The sequence below is a fragment of the Danio aesculapii genome, chromosome 4 (genome assembly GCF_903798145.1).
Source record: "Danio aesculapii chromosome 4, fDanAes4.1, whole genome shotgun sequence".
NCBI classification, from domain to species: domain Eukaryota; kingdom Metazoa; phylum Chordata; class Actinopteri; order Cypriniformes; family Danionidae; genus Danio; species Danio aesculapii.
This window is the reverse complement of record NC_079438.1, coordinates 24,482,393-24,509,828: the sequence shown is the minus strand read 5'-3', so window position 1 is coordinate 24,509,828 and position 27,436 is coordinate 24,482,393. Positions and strand designations below refer to the sequence as shown.

At 39.7% G+C, this 27,436-nt stretch overlaps 2 protein-coding genes across 3 annotated transcripts in view; one reads left to right on the top strand and one right to left on the bottom strand.

Annotated features, from left to right (window-relative positions):
- Nucleotides 1-27,436, bottom strand: LOC130222316 (gastrula zinc finger protein XlCGF57.1-like). Of its 2 annotated transcripts, XM_056454896.1 has the most exons (5): nt 27,411-27,436; nt 26,547-26,696; nt 15,486-16,498; nt 12,790-12,889; nt 1-2,693 (listed from the first exon to the last, which is right to left on the bottom strand). In XM_056454896.1, the coding sequence occupies exons 2-5, from the start codon at nt 26,629-26,631 to the stop codon at nt 1,588-1,590; spliced, it is 2,304 nt and encodes a 767-aa protein (XP_056310871.1). In that variant the 5' UTR covers nt 26,632-26,696; nt 27,411-27,436; the 3' UTR covers nt 1-1,587. The 2 variants fall into 2 exon arrangements, with proteins under 2 accessions (XP_056310871.1, XP_056310872.1); XM_056454897.1 differs by lacking the exons at nt 12,790-12,889; nt 15,486-16,498 and having other exon boundaries at nt 1-2,876.
- The window catches only part of LOC130223487 (gastrula zinc finger protein XlCGF57.1-like), a 150,727-nt gene continuing 150,408 nt past the window's right edge, over nt 27,118-27,436 (top strand). The window contains exon 1 of the mRNA XM_056456332.1: nt 27,118-27,145. Coding sequence (XP_056312307.1) covers nt 27,118-27,145 — 28 coding nt within the window. The remainder of the gene's footprint in view (nt 27,146-27,436) is intronic.

The window sequence follows — 27,436 nt, the reverse complement described above, 5'->3', positions numbered from 1 at the left end:
TCATCATTATTGAATTCATACTTTTATTGACATTGTGTATCTGAAAATGTCCACTGCTCGCATCCATGGTGCAAGAGAGGACACCGTCAGACTTTGGGCACAAACCTTGGACAAACTCAAAGGTTTACTAATTTGAATCAATGAGACATCAAAAAGCAGAAACTTCTGGTTCCAGCCTTTTTTTTTTCTTTTTATAGTAAGTTAAGGTTCCATGTTTGGGCTTCTAATAATTTTCATTGTCGTAGACCTTTTCCAGCGCAGCTTTAAATACCTATCTCTTTGTGTATATCACCATTCTTCTATTTAATTATTTTTGATTGGCTTATTTTTAACCTTACTTGACCCTAAATACAGATTTGGCTTATTGCCTTTTTTGGTTTGAAAATTGGTTATATGTGTATTTATTTATGTATGTATATGTGTATGCATGTATGTGTATTTATGTATATGTGTATGTATGTATGTATGTATGTATGTATGTATGTATGTATGTATGTGTGTATCACTCCTTTTGCCAAGGTCTTTGTTTCACTTTCCCAGAGATTCCTATAACAGTTTCTCTTCACCATTTATCAGTCCTTTTTCTTTCAGATCTCTTGATGCCTCCGTCATCGAATTGTACATGACCGGCCCGTTTTCCAGAAAGATTCTACGTTTTGCTGGCGGTGGTGTTTGGAACTTAATCCCCTTTTCTTTCAGAATTTTTCTTATCGGAGCAAAAGCCCGTCTTTTCTGTTGGATCTCAGGTGGGTAGTCTTGGTCATAGAAAATCCTTTTTTCGTTCAAGTGTATTTCTTTCTCCATGCGAAGGACCAGTTTCTTCGTTTTGTATTCCAGGAAGAATATGGAATCTAGGGTGGCGTCAGCGGGTGGTTTTGGCCTGAGTGCCCGGTAACATCATTGGCTTTTAAGGTCCATTTTGATAATCTTTCCACCAAGTCTTGGATATTATTCCCTTCGCTTCCTTCCGGGATTCCAAAAATCCGAACATTATTTCTACGTGATTCTAGATCTAACAGTTTCTCTTGTAAATTTTCTTGAATTTGGATGGTTTGATCAAGCATTTCTTACATCTCAGCAATGTTCTCGTCCAATTCTTTAACTTGCTTCTCCACTTTGTTGACCTGCCGTTGCATTTAGGTCCGTGATAAGGCCATCCAGTTTTTGATTGACCTCTTGTTTAAAGTTACTTAGTTCCATTTTCACATGTTTTGCGAGAGAATCTTGGAAGGCAGTTAAATCGGATTTAATATCCATCTGGAAAGCTTTGATGTCCATATGTACTGCTGCAATGCTAGCTGACAGGCTACTAGCTATCCCGTCCGTCTCTGATTTTTCATCTGTTGATTTCTCGTTTTTTTCAGGTTTCAATGGATGTTTTGTCCTAGCCTTTTTGTTTTTGTCCCCCTCCATGTTATTTAAATATGGTTTAGGTTATCATATATGATGCAAAAAGGAGGATTAATACCAGTGTGTATGGGAGCGCTCTTTCTATGCTGCTACATGTGTGGACGCCATACCGGAAACCATCCCATGTATTTTTTAATCTGCCCCGAATGAGTGAAACTCTGTACACATTGATCATGTCTAGGGTTTCTCTCCAGTGTGAATCCTCTCATGTGTTTTCAGGGTTCTTGAGTGAGTAAACCTCTTACTGCACTGTGAGCACTTGTACGGTTTTTCTCTAGTGTGAATCCTGTTGTGCCGTTTCAATTCTGCCGCTGTAATAAAAGTCTTCTTACACTCCAAGCACATATACTCTCTCACACCAGTGTGGATCTTCATGTGTTTATTAAGGTGTGATGATTGGCTAAAACTCTTCCCACACTGAGTGCATGTGAATGGTTTTTCTCTGGTGTGGATCTTCATGTGTCTGTAAAGTGTTGATGATAAGCTGAAACTCTTCCCACACTGGTTGCATGTGAATGGTTTCTCTCCAGTGTGGATAATCATGTGTTGATTAAGGTGTGATGAGTGGATGAAACTCTTCCCACACTGAGTGCATGTGAATGGTTTCTCTCCGGTGTGGATCATCATGTGTTGATTAAGGTGTGATGATTTGCTGAAACTCTTCCCACACTGAGGGCATGTGAATGGTTTCTCTCCAGTGTGGATCATCATGTGTTGATTAAGGTGTGATGAGTGGATGAAACTCTTCCCACACTGAGTGCATGTGAATGGTTTCTCTCCGGTGTGGATCATCATGTGTTGATTAAGGTGTGATGATTTGCTGAAACTCTTCCCACAATGAGTGCATGTGAATGGTTTCTCTCCAGTGTGGATCATCATGTGTTGATTAAGGTGTGATGATTTGCTGAAACTCTTCCCACAATGAGTGCATGTGAATGGTTTCTCTCCAGTGTGGATCATCATGTGTTGATTAAGGTGTGATGATTTGCTGAAACTCTTCCCACACTGAGTACAAGTGAATGGTTTCTCTCCGGTGTGGATCATCATGTGTTGATTAAGGGATGATGATTGGCTGAAACTCTTCCCACACTGAGTGCATGTGAATGGTTTCTCTCCAGTGTGGATCACCATGTGTTGATTAAGGGATGATGATTGGCTGAAACTCTTTCCACACTGAGTGCATGTGAATGGTTTCTCTCCAGTGTGGATCCTCATGTGTTTATTAAGGGATGATGATTGGCTGAAACTCTTCTCACACTGGGTGCATGTGAATGGTTTCTCTCCTGTGTGGATCATCATGTGAATCTTAAGTTTGCTTTTGCTTGCTAAACTCTTTCCACACTGAGTGCAGGTAAAACAACTCTTGTCTCTCACTTTTAAAATACCATCAGTCTCTAAATGAGTTTTGTCCTCAATTTTGACATGCTGTTCCTCCTCTTTACTCTCCTCATAGTCTTTAATTAGGTCTGAAATAAATAAAAAGTTCAGTTTTTAGTAAATCATTAAAACTCTCATCAAAAGCTGAAGTGAAAAGGCACTAAAAACATTGGCTACACAAACCTTAATTTTAATGCACATTAAATGTAAAAACATAGCAGATCATATTTAGATTGATCTTGTCATATCAACCTCCTGGGGTCTATTACACACATACAAATTTAAGCGGATTCTTACATGATTGATCCCAGATAATTTTTGGTCATATTGATGAGACATAAATTTGAAAGCTGTAAATGGACAGTTTTTTTTATTTGTATATATTCGTAATCACAACAAAACTATATGTTTTTGTAAAACTTGTAAAGCAGATAGGGCATGCTTTGTCATTCTCATTTCTCATTCTGGTAAACCTGTCAGAAAAAACAGCTGAATCTCTGCAAATATTTGCCTCACAGACATGAGACATATCTGCATAAAGCTTTAAATCTGCACCTTTAGATGACAAATGTTCTTGAGGTAAGTAATCTGCATGTAACAAATGCAATGCAGAAATTTAACACTTAACTGTTTAAACACATTGTGCAGTTTCTAAATGAAGGTTTTTATTCTTAAAAGGAAGACAAAGTACTGAACTACAAAGCCTTGTGTTAAAATGTTTTTCCCCATTACAACAACTTTAATTTATCAAGTTCTCTAGCCACACCCAGACCTGATTACTACCACACATGTTCGCAATCAAGAAATCATCTAAATAGGACCTGTCTGATAAAGTGAAGTAGACCAAAAGAGCCTCAAAAGCTAGACATCATGCCAAAATCTAAAGACCTTTAAACACAAATAAGAAAGAAAATACTTGTGTCACGAGTAAAAAAAAAAAAGAGTGAACTCAAATGCAGAATAACAACAAATCTGTATTGAGAAGAGAGTCCCGGAAAAAGCAAAAATCATATTAAACACCCAGTCGGGTGAGCGCTGAGGAAGTGCTGTTGAAAAAACAACCAGACACTCGCTCCCTCGCAGTCCTGAAAACAAATACAGGTTGAGTAACAAAATAATATGCACACAAACGATCGATAACATACTGACAAACATGAAATGAAATGAAGTGGTAGAAACAGGAAAAAGGGAAACGAGAGCTCAGGAGGAACAGGAACAGGAGGAGAGAGCAAAAGCGTGAGGGATGGTGACAGTACCCCCTCCCTCAAGAATGCCCCCTGGCATTCCCTTAGGACTCACTATGGACCTGATGAAACTGATCAATGAGAAAGCGGTCCAGCATATCCAGAGCCGGAATCCAACTTCTCTCCTCTAGACCATAATAACCCTTCTTGTTTCCCCGATACTGATAACCTCTCTACCTCTCCTCCTCACATCCAGGAGCCAGTGCACTGTGTATGTGAGTGCACCCTCAACCAGTCTGGGAGGCAGAGGAGCAGAGGTTAGGGGCTCAGGGGGGAGAGAAGAATGGGTTTGATCTTAGGCACCTGAAAAAAATGGATGAATGTTTTGAAACTTAGAGCTTAATTTCAGTTGAGCCAACACTGGACTGAGCACCTTGATAATGGAAAAAGGGTCCAATGAATTTGGGTCCCAATTTATGTGACGAAAGTCTGAGAGGAATGTCTTTGGAAGACAACCAGACTTTCTGACCACACATATATAGAGGGCGCAAACACTTAATTCCTATTGCCAGTCCTTTTCTGGTGATCCTCCATGTCTGGAGGCACCTCTGAAAGAACGAATGCATGAGGGAACAATTGCATCTGGTTCTTGGGAAGAGAATACGCTTATTTCACACGGCCACCATTTTAAAGAACAAAAGCTAGGCTGCGGTGGGAAAAAACAAGGAAGAATAGGATCAGCACTGTAAACATTACAACAACATCCTGTGTGACTACAAACCTCCAGGTGTTGCCACAATTTCAAAACGTAGATGGTGTAAACATCACTTTAATATCATTTAGTTCAGTTTAATTTAAACAACTAAAAGCATATTAGGCATCAAACTAAATTACAATCTCTTTAAGAGTAATACGCTTAAGTGTCCTCCTAGGATTCAGTTCATGGCACCAGGTGAAGACCGTGAGGATGATTCCTTGCTTATGTAACTTGCCTATGTAAACGGGTGAGTGATAAAACAGTGCAGTCCTCTGTAGCACACCCTCGTGTTGTATGTAATAGTGTTGTCCCGGTACTGGAGTTTTAAAAACGTCCATTTCCCGCAAACATTTAAGTGCCGCTGACCGTGTTCTTAAACAGCTCTGATTTAGCATAGTGTTCACTGGTACCCACCAGAAATGACTGTGATTAAGATATACAACCAGGTACACAATGTTTCTGTGTGACCCCAAGGCGATACTTCTGGGTTTCTTCCCAACCCAGCCTCGATTTTGCTTTTAAAATGGCAGCCTTGTGAAATCAGTCTTGAAGGAGTCGGATTTCTACCTTTAAATCCATCTCAACGTGAATCAACGTTTATCCTTTTTCTCAACATCCTGTTTATCATCACGTTTATTAAATATAATTATTTGATTATTTGAATGAGTATTAAACTTTGAAATTGATTTGAACCAATGAAACAGACTTTTTGAAAGAATGTTTAGTGTCCTTACTCCTCTCTTCAGGAGACACACAAAAACCAGGTCAGAGGTCATGGAGATCTATCTATCTATCTATCTATCTATCTATCTATCTATCTATCTATCTATCTATCTATCTATCTATCTGAACAGAATTACTGATGCAGAGTAGGGGAAAAACACCTGTTCTATTTGTCATGATATTGCCTACAGTAATTTAGCTATGTTTATTGTTCTGTTTTGTTTGTTAATTCTTATTAAAGTAATTCCTTTTGTATGTAGATAGACACTGTGTGTAGTGATGATATTGTAGTCGAATGTTGATGGAACCAGTCTTGAACCAGTTTGATAAAACAGCTGAACGTACAAGAAACAACCTTGAGTTTCCACAACAGATTGTCTCTTGCGTCTATTGAGTCCCTGGTTTAGCTTTTTACAGGTCGGAGATCAGCTCTTAATAACTTAGGATCTGCCTAACCCCCAGGAACCATGTCGCAATCCATTTCTGGAGTTAGATACAATTCTTCCTTGACACACACATTTAGGCCGTCCATATCTGGAGCTAGATACAATACTTCATTGACGCACGCATTTAGAATTGTCTATTTTTGCTGTAACCAATGAGAACTGTTTATCTAGATTCCACCTTTTCTGGACTTGTGTAAAGAGTATAATTGCTGCATTGTTGTACTGTAAGTCAGATCAGCCTGCGAACTCATCCTGACTGTGAAGCCCTTCTGCCATAGAATTGCAAACTATCTTCAGTAAATTTTTCATTTTTAATTGCATTTTCGACTCTGAGTCTTCTCTTAATCTGACACACCAGACCTTTTCTTAAACTGTTTGTCTATTATTAAACTATTTAACCCCAACAGATGGGACTGGTAGCCTAACCAGCACTAAAAGGGAGACAAGCCAATAGACAACATGGGAAAAGAGTTATATGCATATTTGACCATGGTTAATCTGGAACTCCAAGATGATGGTTCCCCGCATGCGACACAACGCAGGACCCTCTCCAGCTGCAGATTAGCTTGCTCGGCCTGGCCATTGGTCTGTGGGTGGTGCTCATAAGAAAGGCTAGCAGTTGCCCCCAGCTGTCGTCAGAATTCTGGCCAAAACCTGAACACAAATTGGGGACCCCTGTCTAAAACCATGTCAACTAGGAGGCCATGAAGACGGAAGACGTGGTCTAAGACAATGGCTGCTGTCTACCTCGATAAAGGTAATTTGGGGAGGGGAATAAAGTGAGCTGCCTTCAAGAATCTGCCCACCACAGTGAGGACTACTGTGTTGCCACTGGATGAGCGTAACCCAGTGACAAGCCAACACAAACTGACCACTGTTCCACACCATTGAGAGCCACCAGAACCATTGCTTGATTAAGCCAAGGGTGCTATTTGCTCCTGGGTGGCAGGCTAGCTCAGATGAGTGACCCCTACGGTAAAACCTTGGTCCGGACTGACTCAGGCACATAAAACAAGTTACTAGGGCAGTTGATGGGCATAGCAATGGTACGAAGTTCCTACCTGACCACAGACTCCACCATCCTGCAACGACCAAGTTTAACCGGAAGGATGGGTCTGGGTTCAACCTTACTTATCCGTGACAGGGAGTCAACCTTTACATTGTTAGACCCCAGGCGATAAGAGATGTTAAAATGAAACCGTAACGATGTACATTTTTTATATCAAAAACAGGTTTGTCACTAGTGACAATGGTCATTTCTTCTATCATAAATGTGATTGTTAATAGGGAAATTAGTCATTTTAAATTAACTTGTCAACAATTACCTTGTTGATATCAAGAATAAAAATTTTTATATCAAAATTGCATATTCTGAGAATAAATATAAGGCTGGATATGATTTTTTTAATATCAACAGTTACATTTTTGATATAAAAAATGCTGATTGTTGATACCAGGAATTGCATTTCCACTAGTACCAACCCAAATTCTTATATTAAAAGTTATGTCATCGCTTGGAGGAAAACATTCATGAAATTTCAACTAGTAATAAACATATTTCTTGATATCTGTAACTTAATTCTGACAAGTTAAAAATGCATTTTGACTAGTAAAAATTGCTATTTCAGATCTCATGTTATGCTTTTTGGAAGCATAACATGCCCCCAGCTGTCGTCAGAATTCTGGCCAAAACCTGAACACAAATTGGGGACCCCTGTCTAAAACCATGTCAACTAGGAGGCCATGAAGACGGAAGACGTGGTCTAAGACAATGGCTGCTGTCTACCTCGATAAAGGTAATTTGGGGAGGGGAATAAAGTGAGCTGCCTTCAAGAATCTGCCCACCACAGTGAGGACTACTGTGTTGCCACTGGATGAGCGTAACCCAGTGACAAGCCAACACAAACTGACCACTGTTCCACACCATTGAGAGCCACCAGAACCATTGCTTGATTAAGCCAAGGGTGCTATTTGCTCCTGGGTGGCAGGCTAGCTCAGATGAGTGACCCCTACGGTAAAACCTTGGTCCGGACTGACTCAGGCACATAAAACAAGTTACTAGGGCAGTTGATGGGCATAGCAATGGTACGAAGTTCCTACCTGACCACAGACTCCACCATCCTGCAACGACCAAGTTTAACCGGAAGGATGGGTCTGGGTTCAACCTTACTTATCCGTGACAGGGAGTCAACCTTTACATTGTTAGACCCCAGGCGATAAGATATGTTAAAATGAAACCGTAACGATGTACATTTTTTATATCAAAAACAGGTTTGTCACTAGTGACAATGGTCATTTCTTCTATCATAAATGTGATTGTTAATAGGGAAATTAGTCATTTTAAATTAACTTGTCAACAATTACCTTGTTGATATCAAGAATAAAAATTTTTATATCAAAATTGCATATTCTGAGAATAAATATAAGGCTGGATATGATTTTTTTAATATCAACAGTTACATTTTTTATATAAAAAATGCTGATTGTTGATACCAGGAATTGCATTTCCACTAGTACCAACCCAAATTCTTATATTAAAAGTTATGTCATCGCTTGGAGGAAAACATTCATGAAATTTCAACTAGTAATAAACATATTTCTTGATATCTGTAACTTAATTCTGACAAGTTAAAAATGCATTTTGACTAGTAAAAATTGCTATTTCAGATCTCATGTTATGCTTTTTGGAAATGTGCATAGTAATGAATTCATCTATGTGCTTTAGGGATACTTTACTTGTCTGTCAGATTAAGAAGAGCCAGAGTCAGATTCAATTAAAAGAAAGGTTGCTGAAGATTGCAGTTTCATCAGCAGAAGCCAACTTTAACACTCGCAGTGAGTTCGTAGACACAGATAGATTCAGAACATTTCCTCATGGGTGCGGGCATACAATTCTGAACGATATTTCAATATCTCAAGCATACAAATGTCAGACATCTGCTAGGCTGTTTAGAGCTGATCCCAGACCTGTGAAAGGATCTAAAATCAAATTGAACACACACACTCTCTCAAGGTACAATCTGTTTCTTACCCAAGGCTGAGTGTACTCTCAGCCGTTTTTATCAAAACTACTTATCTACATTCAGGCTGCTATATTCTCACTACACAAAGTCTATCTTGAATAAAAATGAAAATCACTTTAAACAGAATTAACACATAATAATAATTATATCAATAATAATAACAGACAAAGATAGGGACAAAGACACTTCAAGTGAAAATTCCTAAATTCATCCATTCATTTTCTTTTCGGCTTAGTCCCTTTATTAATCTGGGGTCGCCACAGCAGAATGAACCGCCAACTTATACAGCATATGTTTTACGCAGCAGATGCCCTTCCAGCCGCAACCCATCACTGGGGAACACCCATACACTCCCGTCCACACACATACACTATGGCCAATGTAGCTTACCCAATTCACCTGTACCGCAAATCTTTGGACTTGTGGGGAAAACCGGAGCACCTGGAGGAAACCCAAGCGAACAAGGGGAGAACATGCAAACTCCACACAAAAAAGCCAACTGACCCAGTCGAGACTCGAACCAGCAACCTTCTTGAGCTGAGCGACAGCACTAAAATACCTAAATATATTTTAGAAATCAGGTAATATTTAACTTCATTCATTAGTCAAAATCCTTTCAAAGATTAAATACTGATTAAAATACTCATATGAATAAATTAATGAGAAAAAGGATAAACGTTGGTACTTGCTGAGATGGATTGGAAGACAGAAGTCTGAATTCATCAGTGCATAGTGATGACGAAACTACATATCTGATTTCAACAATTGAATTTTCACTAGTTAAATGTAGGCTGCCATTCAGACTTAATTGTTGATATCAGGAATTCTATTGTTAATTTCAACAACTAAACTGCTACTAGTAAAAATTGGTTTGTCCTCCACACACTTCTCCTCCACTGTTACATCTTCCCTACCCTCACACACACAATTCTCACTTCTTGATGTAAATAGTGCAGCAGAAACACTCTGTTCCACTTTAACATCCTGCCTAGGTGAGATCTGTCCTGTCTCCACCAGACCAATGCACCCTACTCTCTCTAACCCCTGGTTGTCGGATGGTCTGAGAGAATGGTTAGTGTTGGAGTTAGGGCATGTTCTGAGATAACATTGAACAGCACCCAGGGCAACAGAGAGAGCATGGCACAAATCAAAAACCTCCACCTTAGCAGGTACCAAACCCAGCTGCCATCATTAGCCTCCCAAGTCCATTCGGCCAAAACTCCATACTACCATAACAAAATTAACACCACTTCAGACATCCACAAACTATTCAGGACATTTAATACCCTGCTCTGTCCTCCTCCACCAACTCCGTATCAGCTGGCCTCCTTTACACAAAAAAAACACTAAAATTAGCAGTCTATTTCCCACCAAATCCAACCTAAATCTCCATCAAACAACACCCTCTGAAGAAAAATTCACTCTCTTCCTTCACTCCACACTGGCACATTCCCAAACACTTTTAAACAGGTGTTACAGAGGCCAGCTAGTGAAGTGCTGTGCAGGTAAACCTCATTCCTCTGACCTCTAAAGGTGCTCTGGCGACAGATGCTAGGGGCCATGGTCTTTAGCCTTTTTGTTAGAGCAACTGTCATGCGGAAGGTCGCCAGTTTGATCCCAGCTCAGAGCAGGTTGGGTGGTGTAGGGCCTGCGGGGTTACACAGGCCTGGGAAGCTCACTGTTCAAAAAGCTATCACTCAACATTTCATTGGATGAAAAATACCCTGCTGAAAAATCCAGCTTAAACCAGCCTAGGCTGGTTGGCTGGTTTTAGCTGGTCGACCAGCCTGGTTTTAGCCATTTCCAGGCTGGTTTCCAGCCATTTCCAGCCTGGTCTTAGCTTCTTTTACTTAGCTGGTTTTGGCTGGGCTCCCAGCCTGGCTAGGCTGGTCAAGCACGTTTTAAATGGTCATTTTCTAGCCCAACCAGCTAAGACCAGGCTGAAAATGGCTGGAAACCAGCCTGGAAATGGCCAAAACTCCTCTGAAACCAGGCTGGTCAACCAGCCAACCAGCTGTTTTCAACTAAATTTCCAAATTTTTTTACTCCCATCAAACTGCCTGAAGTACTTCGGCTTGGAAAAAAAATCAACTGCTCACTCATCTGCTTACGTCACCTTCCCTGCAAATCCACACATTCAACACAATTTCTCAATCCAGCTGGGATCATTCACCATTACCCCATTTAGTTTGGTAAGAAATTTTAGGGTGATTCTGGATGATCAGTTGTCCTTTAAAGACGACTTTGCTAACACAGCTCCATCATGCAGATCTGCTGTGATTTTTTTCTCATTTAGAGAGTCAGACAGGGACCATAGTCCAAAACAACACTAGCTACATGAATACACTGGAGAGTGGAGTACAGATGTATCCGCACCTGTACAATCACTTGCAAAGAGATTTTAAGCCGCAGAGGTGCTGTTTGCCAGATGTTTATGAAACTGTTCTTCTCTCAGCTGCCATCATTGTGTTTACGGTAAACGCGAGGAGCGCAACACATTTACAACCCCACCTACTGCAGTGTTAAAGAGCCCATATTATGGGTTTTTGAAAATGCCCTTCCATGTAGTGTGTAACACAGCTCTAAGTGAAGTGAAATATCCAGCTAAGGCTTAAATCTGTAAGTGTACAGTGTTTAAAACTGTTGATTCATCTATAAAAGAGTGGACTCATAGTGCTTCAAACGAGTCGTCTTGATAACGAGTCATTAGGTGTTTCATGATGACGCGGCTACGAAACACAAGTAGTTGCGCACGCAAACTCGGGAGATTTGAAACCTGCAGCCCCGCCCACTAACAGAAAAAAAGCCACACACACACACACCGGTCGAATGAAGTCACGCTGTGCAGATGGATATTATTGACAGTCCACCCAAAGATGAAACCTCAGCAATATAGCTGAGCCTTGAGCTGTTCGAATGCTTCTGGAAACTACATGCTTACAAAGTAAAGACTGTCTGAACAAGGATCAGTGGATCATGAATCAGTTTCTTCCTCCATTTCCGAAGTGTAAGTACGTGCGATTAAAATTGTTGCCTCGTTTACTCTAGCTTGCAAATTATGTATTTAGTTGTGTTTTGTTACTTGTAACCGCATGTACTGTATCAGGTTAACTCTTTATTATCATATCGCGTGCAAAGCCACGTTGAAAACGCGATGCGTGCCGCTTTGTTTACGGATCGTCAGCTGTTTCTGAAATTGAAGACCGGGGGGCTATTGGCATATATAACTGAGGACGCGGGTGGTGAGGGAGGTTGCCTCTTTGGACGCGCCGGCCGTGTGTGTGTGTGTGTGAAAAGAGCAGGTAGACTGTAACGGGCTAGGAGATCTCCTCGCCAGTTCTTGGACTTTTTGCTCAATAAAATAGTTAGTCGTCTGTATTTACATTCACCCACTGGCAGCCAAAGACCACGCCTTACACTATAAAGCGTGTATGCACTGTGACTACTTTTATATTGTTGATTAGCAGCTGGCCATTTCACTCTGTCTCGCGCTGAAAGCGGTCAGTGTCGACCAATCGCAGCAGGCTGTCATCGGTCCAGTCAGCGCAGATTAGCTTCGCGCTGACGCTGAGGAGGGGTCTGGGAACAAATGAATCGCTGAACGATTCATATGGGAGTCTCTGGGATAATTAGGTAAAACTAAATGCAGATTATAAGACCATGAAAGTGTTTTTTGACCTTGCATGCATATTAGACTGTTGTTGGAGACCCTTACAACCAAAATATGATCCTATTTCATGTATAATATGGGCTCTTTAACTGACTAAACCTCGTCACAGTGTGAACACTTGTACGGTCTCTCCAGTGTGAATCAGTTTTAATTTTGGAGCTGTAATAAAAGTCTTCTCACACTTAAAGCTTTTTCACACCAGTGTGGATCTTCATGTGTTCATTAATGTTTGCTGATCGGTTGAATCTCTTCCCACACTTAGTGCATGTGAATGGTTTCTCTCCAGTGTGGGTCTTCATGTTTTTATTTCGACCTCACTGACTGGAGTGTTTTTGAAGCTGTTGCAAACGATCTGGATGAGCTCACGGAGACTGTAACATCTTATATCATTTTCTGTGAAGACGTGTGCATTCCTCCCAGGACTCAACTTAAATACAACAATGACAAACCATGGTTTACTGTAAAACTTAGACTTCTACGTCAGGCCAAGGAGGTTGCTTACAGGAATGGGGAAAGGGCCTTGTATAAGCAGGCCAAATATACACTGGAAAGTGAGATCAAAGTCGCAAAAAGGAACTATTCTGAGAAACTAAGGAGTCAGTTCTCTTCCAGTGACTCAGCATCTGTGTGGAAATGTCTGAAAAACATCACAAACTACAAGACACCATCCCCCAGCACTGTAGACAACGAACGACTTGCAAAGGACCTGAATGAGTTTTACTGCTGGTTTAAGAAAAAACCCCACACCCACTCTGAACTGCTCTTCACACCACCATTAACACCTCCACCACCCCTGCCTCCCCCATACCTGCACTTCAGTTCAGTGAAAATGATGTGCGCAAGGTCTTTCGGAAACAGAAGAGGAAAAAAGCACCAGGCCCAGATTTTATCACACCAGCCAGTTTAAAATCCTGTGCTGACCAACTGGCCCCCATTTTCACCCTGATCTTCAACAGATCACTGGAGCTGTGTGAAGTGCACTCCTGCCTCAAACGCTCCACCATCATCCCCATCCCAAAGACACCCAAACTTACAGGACTAAAGGACTACAGACCGGTAGCGCTAACATCTGTGGTCATGAAGTCTTTTGAAAAACTAGTGCTGGCCCACCTGAAGAACATCACTGAACCCTCACTGGACTCTCTCCAGTTTGCCTACAGAGCAAACAGGTCTGTGGATGATGCAGTAAATATGGGACTGCATTATGCTCTGCAACACCTAGACAGACCAGGGACCTATGTGAGGATCTTGTTTGTTGACTTTAGCTCAGCTTTTAACACTATCATCCCAAAACTTCTCGTGCCCTAAATAACTCAGCTCTCTGTGCCCACCTCTGTCTGTCAGTGGACCAACAGCTTCCTAACGGACAGGCAACAGCTGGGAAAATTCTCATCCAGTATCCGCACAATCAACACTGGCCGCCCCCAGGGGTGTGTTCTTTCCCCACTGCTCTTCTCCCTGTACACGAATGACTGCACTTCAGAGGACTCCTCTGTCAAACTCCTAAAGTTTGCAGACGACACTACACTTATCAGCGTCATTCAGGACGGTGATGAGTCTGCTTACAGACAGGAGGTTAATGAGTTGGCTGTCTGGTGCAGTCACAACAACCTGGAGCTCAACATGCTTAAAACAGTGGAGATGATAGTGGACTTCAGGATAAACCCCCCTGCTCTTCCCCCACTGAGCATCATGGACAGCATTGTGGCAGCAGTGGAGTCATTCAGGTTCCTGGGCACCACCATCTCTCAGGACCTGAAGTGGGACACTCACATTGACTCAATTGTCAAAACAGCAGAGGCTGTACTTTCGTAGTCAGCTGAGGAAGTTCAACCTCCCAAATGAGCTGCTGAAACAGTTATACACCTTCATCATTGAATCAGTCATCTGCACATCAATAACTGTCTGGTTTAACTCAGCTACTAAAATACGACCTCCAAAGACTACTTCGAACAGTTCGGACTGCTGAGCAAATTACTGGTACAACCCTCCCTACTCCCCAAGAACTGTACTTATCCAGAGCGAGCAAAAGGGCTGCCAAAATCACTCTGGACCCCTCACACCCAGCACACTGCCTCTTTGAACTTTTAACTTCTGGTTGACACTACAGAGCACTGCGCACCAGAACAGCCCGACACAGAAACAGTTTCTTCCTTCAGGCAACCCATCTCATGAACACTTCATAATAATAATAACTGTTGAACCAACATCACTACTTGCTATACACCTATACACGTATACACTTATTTAACAACATACTTTACATGCCAATTTGCACATAACAGTAGCACAAATAATGTTGTATATAGGTATTTAGTAATAGTAATATAGCTCTACATATACTTGTCTATTTGTTTATTTGCATTCACTACTTTTTTTAAATATATTTATTATCTGTTTATTGTCCTGTCTCTGTAATTCTGTTGCACTGTAGAAGCTCTGTCACGAAAACAAATTCCTCGTATGTGTGAATATACCTGGCAATAAAGCTCAATCTGATTCTGATTAAGGCCTGAGGAGTCGCTAAAACTCATCCCGCACCGAAGCTGCGGTCACACTAGGGTTTGAGCATAAGAAATTCTGTTGTACGGCGCTGCGAAAAGGGGTGGGATTAAACAAGATGATTAGACATGAAAAAAGTGAGCGATTGGTCCATATTTTACATTTCTGTCCCATCTATGATTGGTCTGACACAGTCAAGTGATGCGATTTCCCAGGTCAGAGTTCACCAAGTCTGAACTTTGTAAGCAGTAAACTGTGAAACTTGACGCACGAACTTGCGTTTTCGGTCTGACGCATTCGCATGCGTATGAATGCTAGTCTATGGGGAGAAAAGTCCAGTGTGACCGCGGCTTAAGTGCAAGTGAATGGTTTCTCTCCAGTGTGGCTCATCATGTGTAGATTAAGGGATGATGATTGGCTGAAACTCTTCCCACACTGAGTGCACGTGAATGGTTTCTCTCCAGTGTGGATCCTCATGTGTTTATTAAGGGATGATGATTGGCTGAAGCTCTTCCCACAGTGAGTGCATGTGAATGGTTTCTCTCCAGTGTGGATCCTCATGTGTTTATTAAGGTGTGATGAGCAGTTAAAACTCTTCCTACAGTGAGTGCATTTAAATGGTTTCTCTCCAGTGTGGATCCTCATGTGTTGATTAAGGTGTGATGAGCAGTTAAAACTCTTCCCACACTGAATGCATGTGAATGGTTTCTCTCCGGTGTGGATCATCATGTGTTGATTAAGGGATGATGATTTGCTGAAACTCTTCCCACACTGAGTGCATGCGAATGGGTTTTTTCCAGTGTGGCTCATCATGTGTAGATTAAGGGATGATGAGCGGATGAAACTCTTCCCACACTGAGTGCATGTGAATGGTTTGTCCCCAGTGTGGCTCATCATGTGTAGATTAAGGGATGATAAGCGAATAAAACTCTTCCCACACTGAGTGCATGTGAATGGTTTTGCTCCAGTGTGGATCATCATGTGTTCATTAAGGTGTGATGATTGGCTGAAACTCTTCCCACACTGAGTGCATGTGAATGGTTTCTCTCCAGTGTGGTTCCTCATGTGTAGATTAAGGTATGATGATTGGCTAAAACTCTTCCCACACTGAGTGCATGTGAATGGTTTCTCTCCAGTGTGAATCATCATGTGTAGATTAAGGTTTGATGATTGGCTGAAACTCTTCCCACACTGAGTGCATATGAATGGTTTCTCTCCAGTGTGGATCCTCATGTGAATCTTAAGATTGCCTTTTCTTCCAAAACTCTTTCCACACTGAGTAAAGGTGCAGGTGAAACAATTCTTGTCTCTCCTTTTCAAAATACCATCAGTCTGTAAATTATTTTTTTCCTCAATTTTGACATGATGTTCCTTCTCTTTACTTCCCTCATTCTCTTCAATTAGGTCTGAAATAAATAAATAAAACAATAGTTTTCATTAAGTCTTACAACTCTCATCAAAAGCTGAAAATTGAAAAAACACAGAAAACATTCATACCTGCCAACATTCGGATCATAAAATCCGGGAGATTATTCCCAGGGATGCGCACAAAGTGAAGTGCGGGGGGTGTGAGGGTGGAGTTAGGGATGTGTGACAAGTAGAGCGGGCGGTGGGGCAGAGGGGGAGAGTGCGGGGGGGATTAGAAGGAGTGGTGGATTAGACGGGATGGGGTGATAAGGGATATGTTCATAGTGGACGCGTACGTAGTTAGGGCGGCAAAAGCAAATGTGCGTTATTTTTCGCGACCGTCAACATCCCCCCCCCCAACCCAACCGGCCATTTAGCTTGATTTCCACAACCAACCAGGGGCCCTTGTCAATAACTCGTGCAGGGGGGCCCCCTCATTTTTGCATTTTGCACTATGCCACTGGTTCGAAGTAAAGAGCGGGGAAAGGTGAGCGCGAACTGAAGAGCGGGTATGAAAATGGTTGCGCGTTAGGTTCGGTGTGCTTGGGAACTGTACTAAAAAGCGGTGGGGAGGGAGGGGGGGATTGGCGTGGCTGGGGGGTTTATGTGGGGGGTGGGTGCGGTTAGGTGATGGAGTTTTCCGGGAGAGAGAACAATAAGGGAGATGGGTCTGAAATAAAACGGGAAAAACGGGAGTGTTGGCAGGTATGGAAACATTGGCTGCAAACTGTAATTTGATGCACATTAAATGTAAAATAAATACCATAACAGCTGAACAAACAGCTGAATATCTGCCTCGCAGACATGAGACATACCTGTACAGCATCTGCATAAAGGCTGAAATGTGCACCTTTCCCCTTGTGTGCTGTTGGGTCATTTTCGTACATTCTGGTGTGATTTTGAGGCTTAATTTGGGCAAAATTGTCTTTGTGTTTCAGCAAACGGACTGATATTTGGGGACATAATTCTGGGAAAATGCTTAAAAAAAAACTTCAATACACTCTGGACAAATTCACTCCCTTTTCGTTATATTCATGGCTGTTTTTTCTCCATAGGCCTCTATTATAACAACATTTTTTTGATTGCAAAGCCATGACAGCATATAATCATACATTTATGATTATTGGTGTTTTCTGTGATGACAGTCAACATTGTTTAATTGGTCTCCACCCATGGGACGGTAAAAAGAAAATGGGTGAGAGGATAAAGGAAGAGGAGGAGAGGGCAGCATTATGTGGTGTGCGGAAGAAAGAGAAGTTGACTGAACTGTTGTAGTGCAGGGAAACGAATAGAGAAACCGGGTCGAGACGAAACTTAACGACTGGCTGTGAGAAACAAAAAGTGAAAGTACATATTGAAGCAACAGAGCAAAGACCACTGTCTTGTTACTGAAGTGCTCGTGACATCTGTAAACGAGGGCATCACCAAAGACTTCAGTGCAGTGTGTCCTGAACAAAATCAACTTATCGATTTATCTTGCTGGCATGGAGTCAGCTGCCTACTCACCGGCTGGGTTCATCGACGCCCTCAACCTTCACATCCACACCTCCACATTCGCCATTCCCCTTTCATTTCCCTTGACCCATCCGCTCCGTGGGTAAGAAGCAAAAGTTTTTGTTTTCTTTGCCCAAATTCTCATTTTGTGTCTCTTGTTTTGTTTTCTCTCCGTAGCAAGTGCTGAGGGTTTTGTGTTTCAGTGTGATTATTGTTATTTTTTTTGTTTTGTTGTTGATACTGCTGTTTGTGTGTGAAAAGTACAAAGTGTTTATTATTATTATTATTATTATTGACCAAGACAGACTTTATTTAGTTACTTACTCAGAAAGTAACGGAATTTATTACGCTTGACAACCAGCCATTCTCTGTAGTGGAAGACACTGAATTTCAGCGACTGCTAAGACATCTCCAGCCTCGCTACACTTTACCAAGTCTGCGTTATTTTGTCTACGTCTTCTTACCCGAGATATACAGCCGGATATCCACTAATGGATCTTCCCCTAAAGAGACTTAAACTGGATGTAAATACGAGGTGAAATAGCACCTTTTACATGATGCAAAGTCTTACTGCACGCTTAAGACTAGTCTTAAGACACGCTTACTGCTTGCGCTGCAGATTACGAGCCACCGGTTACTCTCACCCCGCAGCAGTGGGCATTGATGGAAAGCGTTACTGCACTTCTCTCTCCTTTTGAACAAATAACTAAAGAGATTAGCAAAGAGGATGCATCTGCTGCTGATAATATCCCCGTTCTCGAGACTCTAAAAAGGTTACTCAGCAAAGAAGCTGAGTTAAAACAATGAAAAAAAGCTATGCTGGATTCAGTGCAAAAACACTTCAAAAACACCACTTCAAACCACATGTGCAGTATCGCAACCATCCTTGACCCACGATATAAGGACAAGTTTTATGAAACTGACATGAAACGGCAGATGCATGAATTAAGTAGTTGAGGAGATTAAGAAACTTGGACATCCTAGAGACAGTGACGTGGGTGCAGAATCTAGAAGGTAAGTTCAATATAAAAATAATAATAGGCTATAAAATAGGCTTTTCAATCGTTCTCATTTTTAACACACGTCTGATTATTTTTTAAAGATATCATACAACAAAAGAGGGCTCGCATGGAAGCAAAAGAATCTTCAACAGAATCTATCTCTGCCATATTCAACGAAATTGTTCATGAAAACGGGACTGTGGTGAAGAATGCGAGTGTGTCAACGCAAGTTTCCATTTACCTAGCAGAGCCGCTGGTTCCCAGGCATGAGAGCGCGCTAATGTACTGGTCTGCTAATCAGGCCCGTCTGCCAGAAGTTGCACAAGTCGTGTACGAGCATCAATAGTGAAAAAACCTTCAGCTCAGCATCTAATATCCTAAACGAGAAAAGAAATTGTTTAAGCAGAGATAAAGCAGAAATGCTTTTATTTGTGAAGAAGAACTTAACCAATTTCCTTATTTAAGGGTAAGGAATGAGACGCTGTGAGCAGATGTTCAGAATTGTTAATGTTGATGTCACTTAAGAAGAAAGTTAAAAAATGTAATAAGTTTGCTGTTCTGTGATGCAGAGACATTAACTTATTTGAGGGAAATTCTAAATGATTGTGAGAAATGCTTAATGATCCAGTTAGTCTTTAGTCAATATCATCAAAAAAGTTCAGATTAAAATGTTTGATAGTTATAAAACTTGCTTGATTGTATAGAAAGTTTTATATTTCACATGGATTTGATGGAAATGCTTTGTAAAAGCAGCATGCTTTTCATATTTAACTAATATTAATCAGTTAATATCATCAAAACTGTTTATATTTAATATCACCAGCTTGATGTTCAGATTATAATGCAAATATGTGTTTGACTGTGATGAGTGAATTTGAGAATAAGTTTTAAAATAAAAATGGCATTGGTTATATTTAGTTATGTTAATATGAATTAAGATAGAAAAAAAATTATAGTATTTAATTTTACTAATTTTTAATGTGTTAATGCTAATTTGAGCAACGTGTTCTCCGTTTATGAGACCATTCTCTGAAACAACTGTTCAATTAGAGAAAATAAAGTTTTATATGCATTGTGTTCAGAATAATTGAATTTGAATACAAATGAGGACAAGGAAGCAATTTACACAACTATAAGAGCAGCAGTGAACAAGTGCTAAAGACAAGTTTCAGGTGTGTAAAGTCTAAGAAGCAAAGCATTAGTAAAAATAATTTTTTTTTTTGAGAGAGAGAGAGAGAGAGAGAGAGAGAGAGAGAGAGAGAGGGACCAAAATGCAGAACCATTAAACTATCGGTATCGGCAGATAGCACTCGAAACAATCAGCTATCGGTTTCGGCTGAGAAATTTACTATCGGTGCATCTTGTTTATTTATTTTTGTTTTAATATTTGTAACTGGTGGTGAGAGCTAGTCGCAGTTTATTTTCTTTAAATGGTATTTTGACAGATATTCTGTCTGGCGCCCAAGATTAATAATTTAAAAACAAGTGACGAACATATTTGTGTAATGTTTGTTTGTTTATTTATTTATTAAATTTTTTGGGGATCACTATTCCCACACCACTGTTACATTTCCCTGTTGGGAAGAGATTTGTGATTTTTACTATTGATAATCAGTTACAGTGCAAAAAATGTTTCTGTCTTTTATATGGAGTAATGTGTGTGTGTGTGTGTGTGTGTGTGTGTGTGTGTGTGAGAGAGAGAGAGAGAGAGAGAGAGAAGGTGGATTTATACTTTCGCCTGTCGCCACACACCTCCACAGACTGCGCACACACCTCGCAAAACTTATACTTGCCATGTTCGCCGTTGTGATATTCTTTAAAACGAGAGGGGGCGGTCAAAAGAAACCCACTGTAAAGTTAGACAGATAAACAAAGTAGAAAGTTTCCGGAACTACATCATATCATTATTATCGTTCAATTTTTTAAAACTAATTATTTATTTTATTTTTATAAATTATTTTAAATGATCATAAGGATTTTTATAACCATTTTTTAATCAAACTTTGATGCATCACTTGCTTTTGTTCATATCTCGGACAGTTCTACCTATTATAATTTATTAAAATATTAATGACAGCAGAACATGGGTTGCTCTACAAATATATATTTTTTATTATGGCAAAAAAAAAAATATATATATATATATATATTTTTTTTTTTTTTAAGTACACTTACCAAAAAATGCATACGTTTATTTAGCCCGCTCCACAATTCACACATTACTGTCTGGCTAGTTTCTCTCCTCTGCTTATGCTAAAAAGGCAATAGTGGTCCAACATTTCTGACCGTTATCACCAATAAAGCCTAGAAAATCAGGGCATCAGTATATTGTAAACCGATAGGTTCAAATATTCCTTTCCAGTGATCTGTGTGTTTTGTTTTCGTGGAGTTTCAGTGCACTTTACTGACGCATTTCTAAAAATGCGGAGAGAGAAAAGAGAGAATGCCTACACTGTTTCTTATCCTTATATTGCAAAAGCACACACGTTTGTTGTACAACTAGACACTTAACAGATTTGATTGATGTAGTGATCCTATCTGTACGATCAAAACTGAAAGTGTAATTGAAGTTTTTTTTGTCGTTATAAGAAGAAGATGCATCAAAACGATATACACAGCATTTATAATAATCTGCACACTATAATCTGCTGTTTTACTCCACTGAACTCCATATAAAAGACTTTTTTGAACAGGCCTGTCTAAAGGGTTAATGCTGCCAACTGATGATAAACAGTAAAAATGACACATTTGACCTCTTCCCAACAGGGAAAACACCAACAATCTAGAATGCATAATTATTTGGTGTCATGGCTTTGCGGTTAAAAATTTGGTTATAATGGAAGTCAATGGGTCAAAAACTGCCAAGAACATAATGAAAGGGTATTGACCTTATTCTTCAATGCGGAAGTGCGCGCGTTTTTGGGATTGTTTTAGAACTTCCGATTCAGTTGCCTATGGGAGTAATGACTAGAAATAATAAACGGCAAAAAACGGTCAAACTACTTACTCTACAAACTAGTGTTTGCATTACAATACAGACAAAGTAGAATAATAAGAAATTATCAGTTTGCAACACCAAGCAGCAAAACGAGCTGTTTTTAACGTTTAAAAATGAACGGAAGTAAATGAGACCGGAAGTTTTGAGCCAAAATTATTCAAATGGCAGCGCCCACTCGTACGCGGAGAATAAGGTGAATAGGGCTGCACGATTAATCGTAATATTATCACGATAAGGATATTTGTGGCTCACGATCAATAATAAACAATCAATAATAAAACACCGAGCAGTTATTTTAATGAGTGGAGTTTACGGACAAGCATGAGGTGACCGTCTAGATTGCAAGTGTTTGTTTTTTTTTCGAGGAATGTAATGTTGATCAGGTAGCCTTTGCTCCTGTTTAGTTCAAACTTCCCAAGGTAACACAACCATAGACTGTAAAATATATGGACGGAGCATCCGTGACGTCACCCATAGGTTTCTGAACTCTGCAAAAGAAGCTACAAGTAGGCGCGGCCAACCGTCGCCATTTTGTTCGCGCGTCATCGCACCCACGGTGGGATACCAAATAAGGGCAAAGAGGCGGAGAGTGAGCGGAGCTACAGACACGTGCTGGCACTTTGCTTAGACCTGGCAGACAGACTTTACTTTGGGAGAAACGCTTGATACTTTATTACCTGCGACTCGTTTGTGTTCTGACCACATGTGCTTGGCTGTACACTATATCAATAAAGTGTTTAGACTTTTCAAAACACTGTAGTAATACATTGAGCCACTAAACATTGTTCTTATGATGTTTTTCTACAGGAGGAAAACGCGAATTACTTCCAAACACTTTAAATATAGTCTGTGTTAGTAAATGCAAGACTATTGATGAAATCCAGCATAACACTGAATGATAACGCTTCAGATGACTGTTCTAGAGCTACAGCTAATCATTCTGTCACATTCTGGAGTGCTTTACGGGTCTAAAGAAAAATATTAATGATAAATTATCTTAAATAAAACAAATACATTTATAGAGATGGTGTATAATTATATAACTTTACTCACATGGGAAACGAGGCCACATGAATGGTTTGTGAGCACAATTAAGTGCACACAGCATCCCATATCATCTGATAATTGTAAGAAATATGTCCAAAAGGCAGCTGACTGTGTAAAGCCACAAAAAAACAACACAAAAATACGATGAATATGCCGAGATCAGTGGCTAATCAGCCGGAATCAGCTGAGGTGAAGTGACGGCGACCAGCGAGACCTAGCTGTCACTCAAGTGGCCACGCCCTTAATTATGCAAACTTAAAATAACCTAATATAAAGGAAATGGATGAGTTATAAAAAAATTCACCCCCCTCACAGTTGTCATGGAGGGTAATAATAGCTATATGAACCAAAATCGTTCTTTGTACCAGGCTGTAAACACCTTTTTTTTCTGCTGTAAAGTTGGCCATTCTAACAGTGGGCTCAATTGCAATTTGCTCTATTATGGAGCCAGGACTAGCGGAATTTTGCTGAATTGCAGTTTCAGTTACTTCCATATTGGCTTCCCAAGGGAGAGCGGGAGGTTGCCGCTTGAACACAACAAACCTCATTAACCACCTTAAAAGCCACCACAAGGTGGCTGTCATCAGCGGGTTAATGAACTCAGGAGAATTCTGCTTTGCATTTTTCTATGCATTACTAAACCAGACAACATTTGTTTTTATTCAAAAGAGATTCAGCAGTTTGTTTTTATCTGACAAGTTTGCCAGTCATGTAGACAGAGGACACTATTCAATTGTTTCAATATAAAAAAGTAATTGTGGCCCTGTTCACGCGGGTATTCAGGTTAGTGTTCATCAATCTGATGCAACTTTTATCATTTACAAGAAAAAAAATTTTATTAAAAGTTTCAGATCAATTAACTCAATTTATAAAAAGACTAGCCTATTTTATGCATGAAATAATGAAATAGATAACTAATTTCCTTTATTTCTGATTAGACCATGCACTTTATTCAGTTTTACAGTTTTAATAGGTATATACATGCTTATTTTAAATAACATTCGTCTAACAAATATTTTAGCACAATAAAAGTAATTAAATTATCTTGTCTTTTGATTTAAAAATGTATGCAAAGGATCAGGAATTGATTGCGCGCGCAAAAAACGCAATCATCCAACACGTGCATCACTCTCATGCCACGTTTTCAAGGATAAATTCGCTTCTGAGTGCTGATATGAATAGAATAAAATGATTAAAAACACATTAAAGACTAAACACATAAAATGAAACATTCACAAAACATTCACTAATGGAAAAACACCAAGTGACGGGCGCTGCTTTCGGTTTTAAAAGAATCAAGCAGATTTAAAAAAAATCTAATTTGCAGTAGAGAAATGATAAAAATTTAGCAAAAGGAAAGGATTAAATATATCGGGACTGTTGAAAGAACATTCTACTTTATATATTCTTTCGACAATACAACAGCTAAGATTATGAATGAGTGTAAAGCAGTCTCTCCTGCATGCTTCAGCAGAGCGTCCTGCTGTTTATGAATGAGGAGGCGGAGAGAATGCACAGTTTAGTTTCACCTCAAGATATTGAAATAAAAACTAACACTGAACTGCTCATCACGCTCAAAAAGTTACACTAAAATGCACAATTGTTGTTAGTTGCACCCGGGGGAAGCACAATGAACCGAACACGGCATTCTTTTAATTCAATATTCGTGAAGTATGTGACCGAACCGCAGATGCTTTGTCATGTTGGTCGTGACACTCTGCTTTATTACTTATTAGTTTATTACAATAATTACACTTAGCTTTGCCATCGTTCTTCACCACATGTAACTACGCTTTTGAGCACATCTTGCGATCCATCTCTAAACAAATATTTATATTATTATTGAAGGTGCTCTCAAGCTCCTAGCAGAGTAGCAGGTGAAAAAATGTGCATGCAAAAATGTGTGATAACTAGTAACAACTACTAGAAACAAGTTTTAATCCATAAAGAAGTTCATGAAAAAAAGGAAATTGTGATCAACGTGACATATGCAAGTGGAAAGTACTAAGCCAGGGGTGTCCAAACTCTGTCCTGGAGGGCCGGTGTCCTGCAAAGTTTAGTTATAACCCCAATCAGACACACCTGGGCTAGCTAATCAAGCTAGTAGTGGTGGGCAAAGCGAGGCTTCATGAACGTTTCGAAACCCCACTCTATGATGACACCTAGTGGTCATTTTTATATATTGCACTGAAATAGCTTCAGCAAAGAACAGTTGAGCAAACAGGTATTAAACCCCACTTTGTAAGCTAGGATCTGCAAGCGATTTAGTGGAACGGTTAGGGTTCCTGACTACCGTGTGGGGATACTGGGTTCGAATCCAGACTGATGAAGCTATTTTGAAATGCTTTAATATCTGTATGAAATGCTTTGTTCGTGTATCGTTTTGTTTCAACATTGGTCTGATATCCGAATAAACACTTTGTGAATAAATATGTCTTGTTTTGGTCATGAAACAGGGTTGTTGCTAGATCAGACATGGTTGTGGCCAGAAGTTAACAAGAGTTATTTATATTATTTAATAAATTTCCCATTGTATTTTATTAACATCTACCCAAAACCTAAACCCAACCATCACAGTACTGTAAAATATTCATTATTGTTTTACAGTGTTACAAAAATGATGCTAAATTAATGGTGTATCAGCAGCTGTATCCTATCTAGACTACACTATAAAACAGTAACATTATTAAAATACATAAAATCATGAATTCGGAGGATTTGTACAAGTCGGGATTCGAACCCAAAAGTCATTTGAAGCTCAGTAACAACACGCACACGCATGTTCCGCTAGGCTATATGAGACAGAAGAAATTTCGGACCCTGTTTGTCAAACGCATATTCGCCAGGTCTCGAATCGCTTCTGAACTGATCGATGCTTTAAATTGCTTTAGTCACGTGACCAGGTTTTTCGGATCATGCTTTGGTGCAGTGTTTCGAAACACTTGCCCTTCGGGATCTCGATACTATGTCGAAACATCAGTTTCACGTCAGCCATCCCTACTTACTAGGCTTTCTAGAAACATTCATGCAGGTGTGTTGAGGCAAGTTGGAGCTAAAAGCTGCAGGACACCGGCCTTCCAGGACAAAGTTTGGACACCCCTGTACTAATCCAACACAATCACTGTAATAGCAGATATCTTCTACGAGAATACTGTATATCGTCAGCTCAGTTAAACTTGTTTTAATTTATTGTTATTCATTTATTTTATATAGCGCCAGTGCTCAAGGACGCTTTACAAACAGTAGGAGAACAAGAAAAGTAATAAACTTAAGAAGGTAGAGAAAATGGGAGACTAATAATACATAAAAGAATGAAAATGGGAAAGACATAGGAACAAGTAACAAAAGAAACTCATTCCTGTCTTTCATTGAGTGCTTATGTGCATTTAGGAGAACTAGGCAGCACACTCAGGGCTGCAAGATGGATTTAATTTAGTATTCTTCTTATTGAAATATATCTGAATGAGGATCAAATGACTGAGTTGGTCTTTGAGAATGAAAACTAACCTGTTTGTTCCTGCAGATCTTCCTGTTTGACTCTGAATGTTTCTTCAATCTTCACATCTTCACTCTCCTCTTTAATAAACGCCATCTTTATAACAGTGTGGAGATCAGTCGCTTCAGCAGGAGTTTTTCTCTGTGTTTGGACACTTTATCCTGTTTAAAATAAATAAAACAATGAGCAGAAACAAAATAACTGCTCTTCAACACTTGCTTCAACAGTTTCTTTTAATTAGAGCAATTAACAAAAAGATGAAAGAAACAAGAAATCAAAAAGAAATAATTGAGGTAAAGTTGGTTTTATATTCGCACATTTGTTCAGTGACAACTTGTGACATGGTCCCTGTATTGTTTACCATGGTACTTTGAGTCTGAAATCTCATCCAAGTAGGACTTGAAAACAACATTACTATTTATTTGACTGTGAATAATGTTGTATTTTGATAAGATGATTTCCCTGTTTAGAATTAGCAAATAATTATAAAAAAAGTTATATTAAGTTATTTTAGGAGAAAGTCTGAATGTGCGAATATAAAACCAACTTTACCTTAATAAAGTCAGGTCTGAGCTAGAAACAATGGCCACAAATGAGCAGATTAAAACTAGTACTCCATTTCTTATATATAGTGATGTATACGTAGAATGAACTGACATTATGCTACTTAATAAATTAAACCTTCATTAAAACATTTATTATACACATTTTTGTTACTTTATTTAAACAGTAGCCCTGGATTACTGTGAGTAAAATAGTACTACGTTGTATAAAGAGTAAATAATATTGTCAACAACAGGTACATATTTTGCAGCGGAGGGAAAACCTGAAACTTTAATCAATCGCTTTATATCTGTAAAAGCTTTAAAACAAACCTTTCTCCACTTGAATCACATCGCGG

Coding starts and splice junctions, on each gene's coding strand:
- LOC130222316 (XM_056454896.1), bottom strand. CDS start 26,631: ATGGCGTTTATTAAAGAGGAGAGTGAAGATGTGAAGATTGAAGAAACA. Junction 16,499..26,546: donor AGATCTGCAGGAACAAACAG/GTTAGTTTTCAT, acceptor TATTTATTTCAG/ACCTAATTGAAGAGAATGAG. Junction 2,694..12,789: donor ACACATGAAGATCCACACTG/GTGTGAAAAAGC, acceptor TGATCCACACAG/GAGAGAAACCATTCACATGC.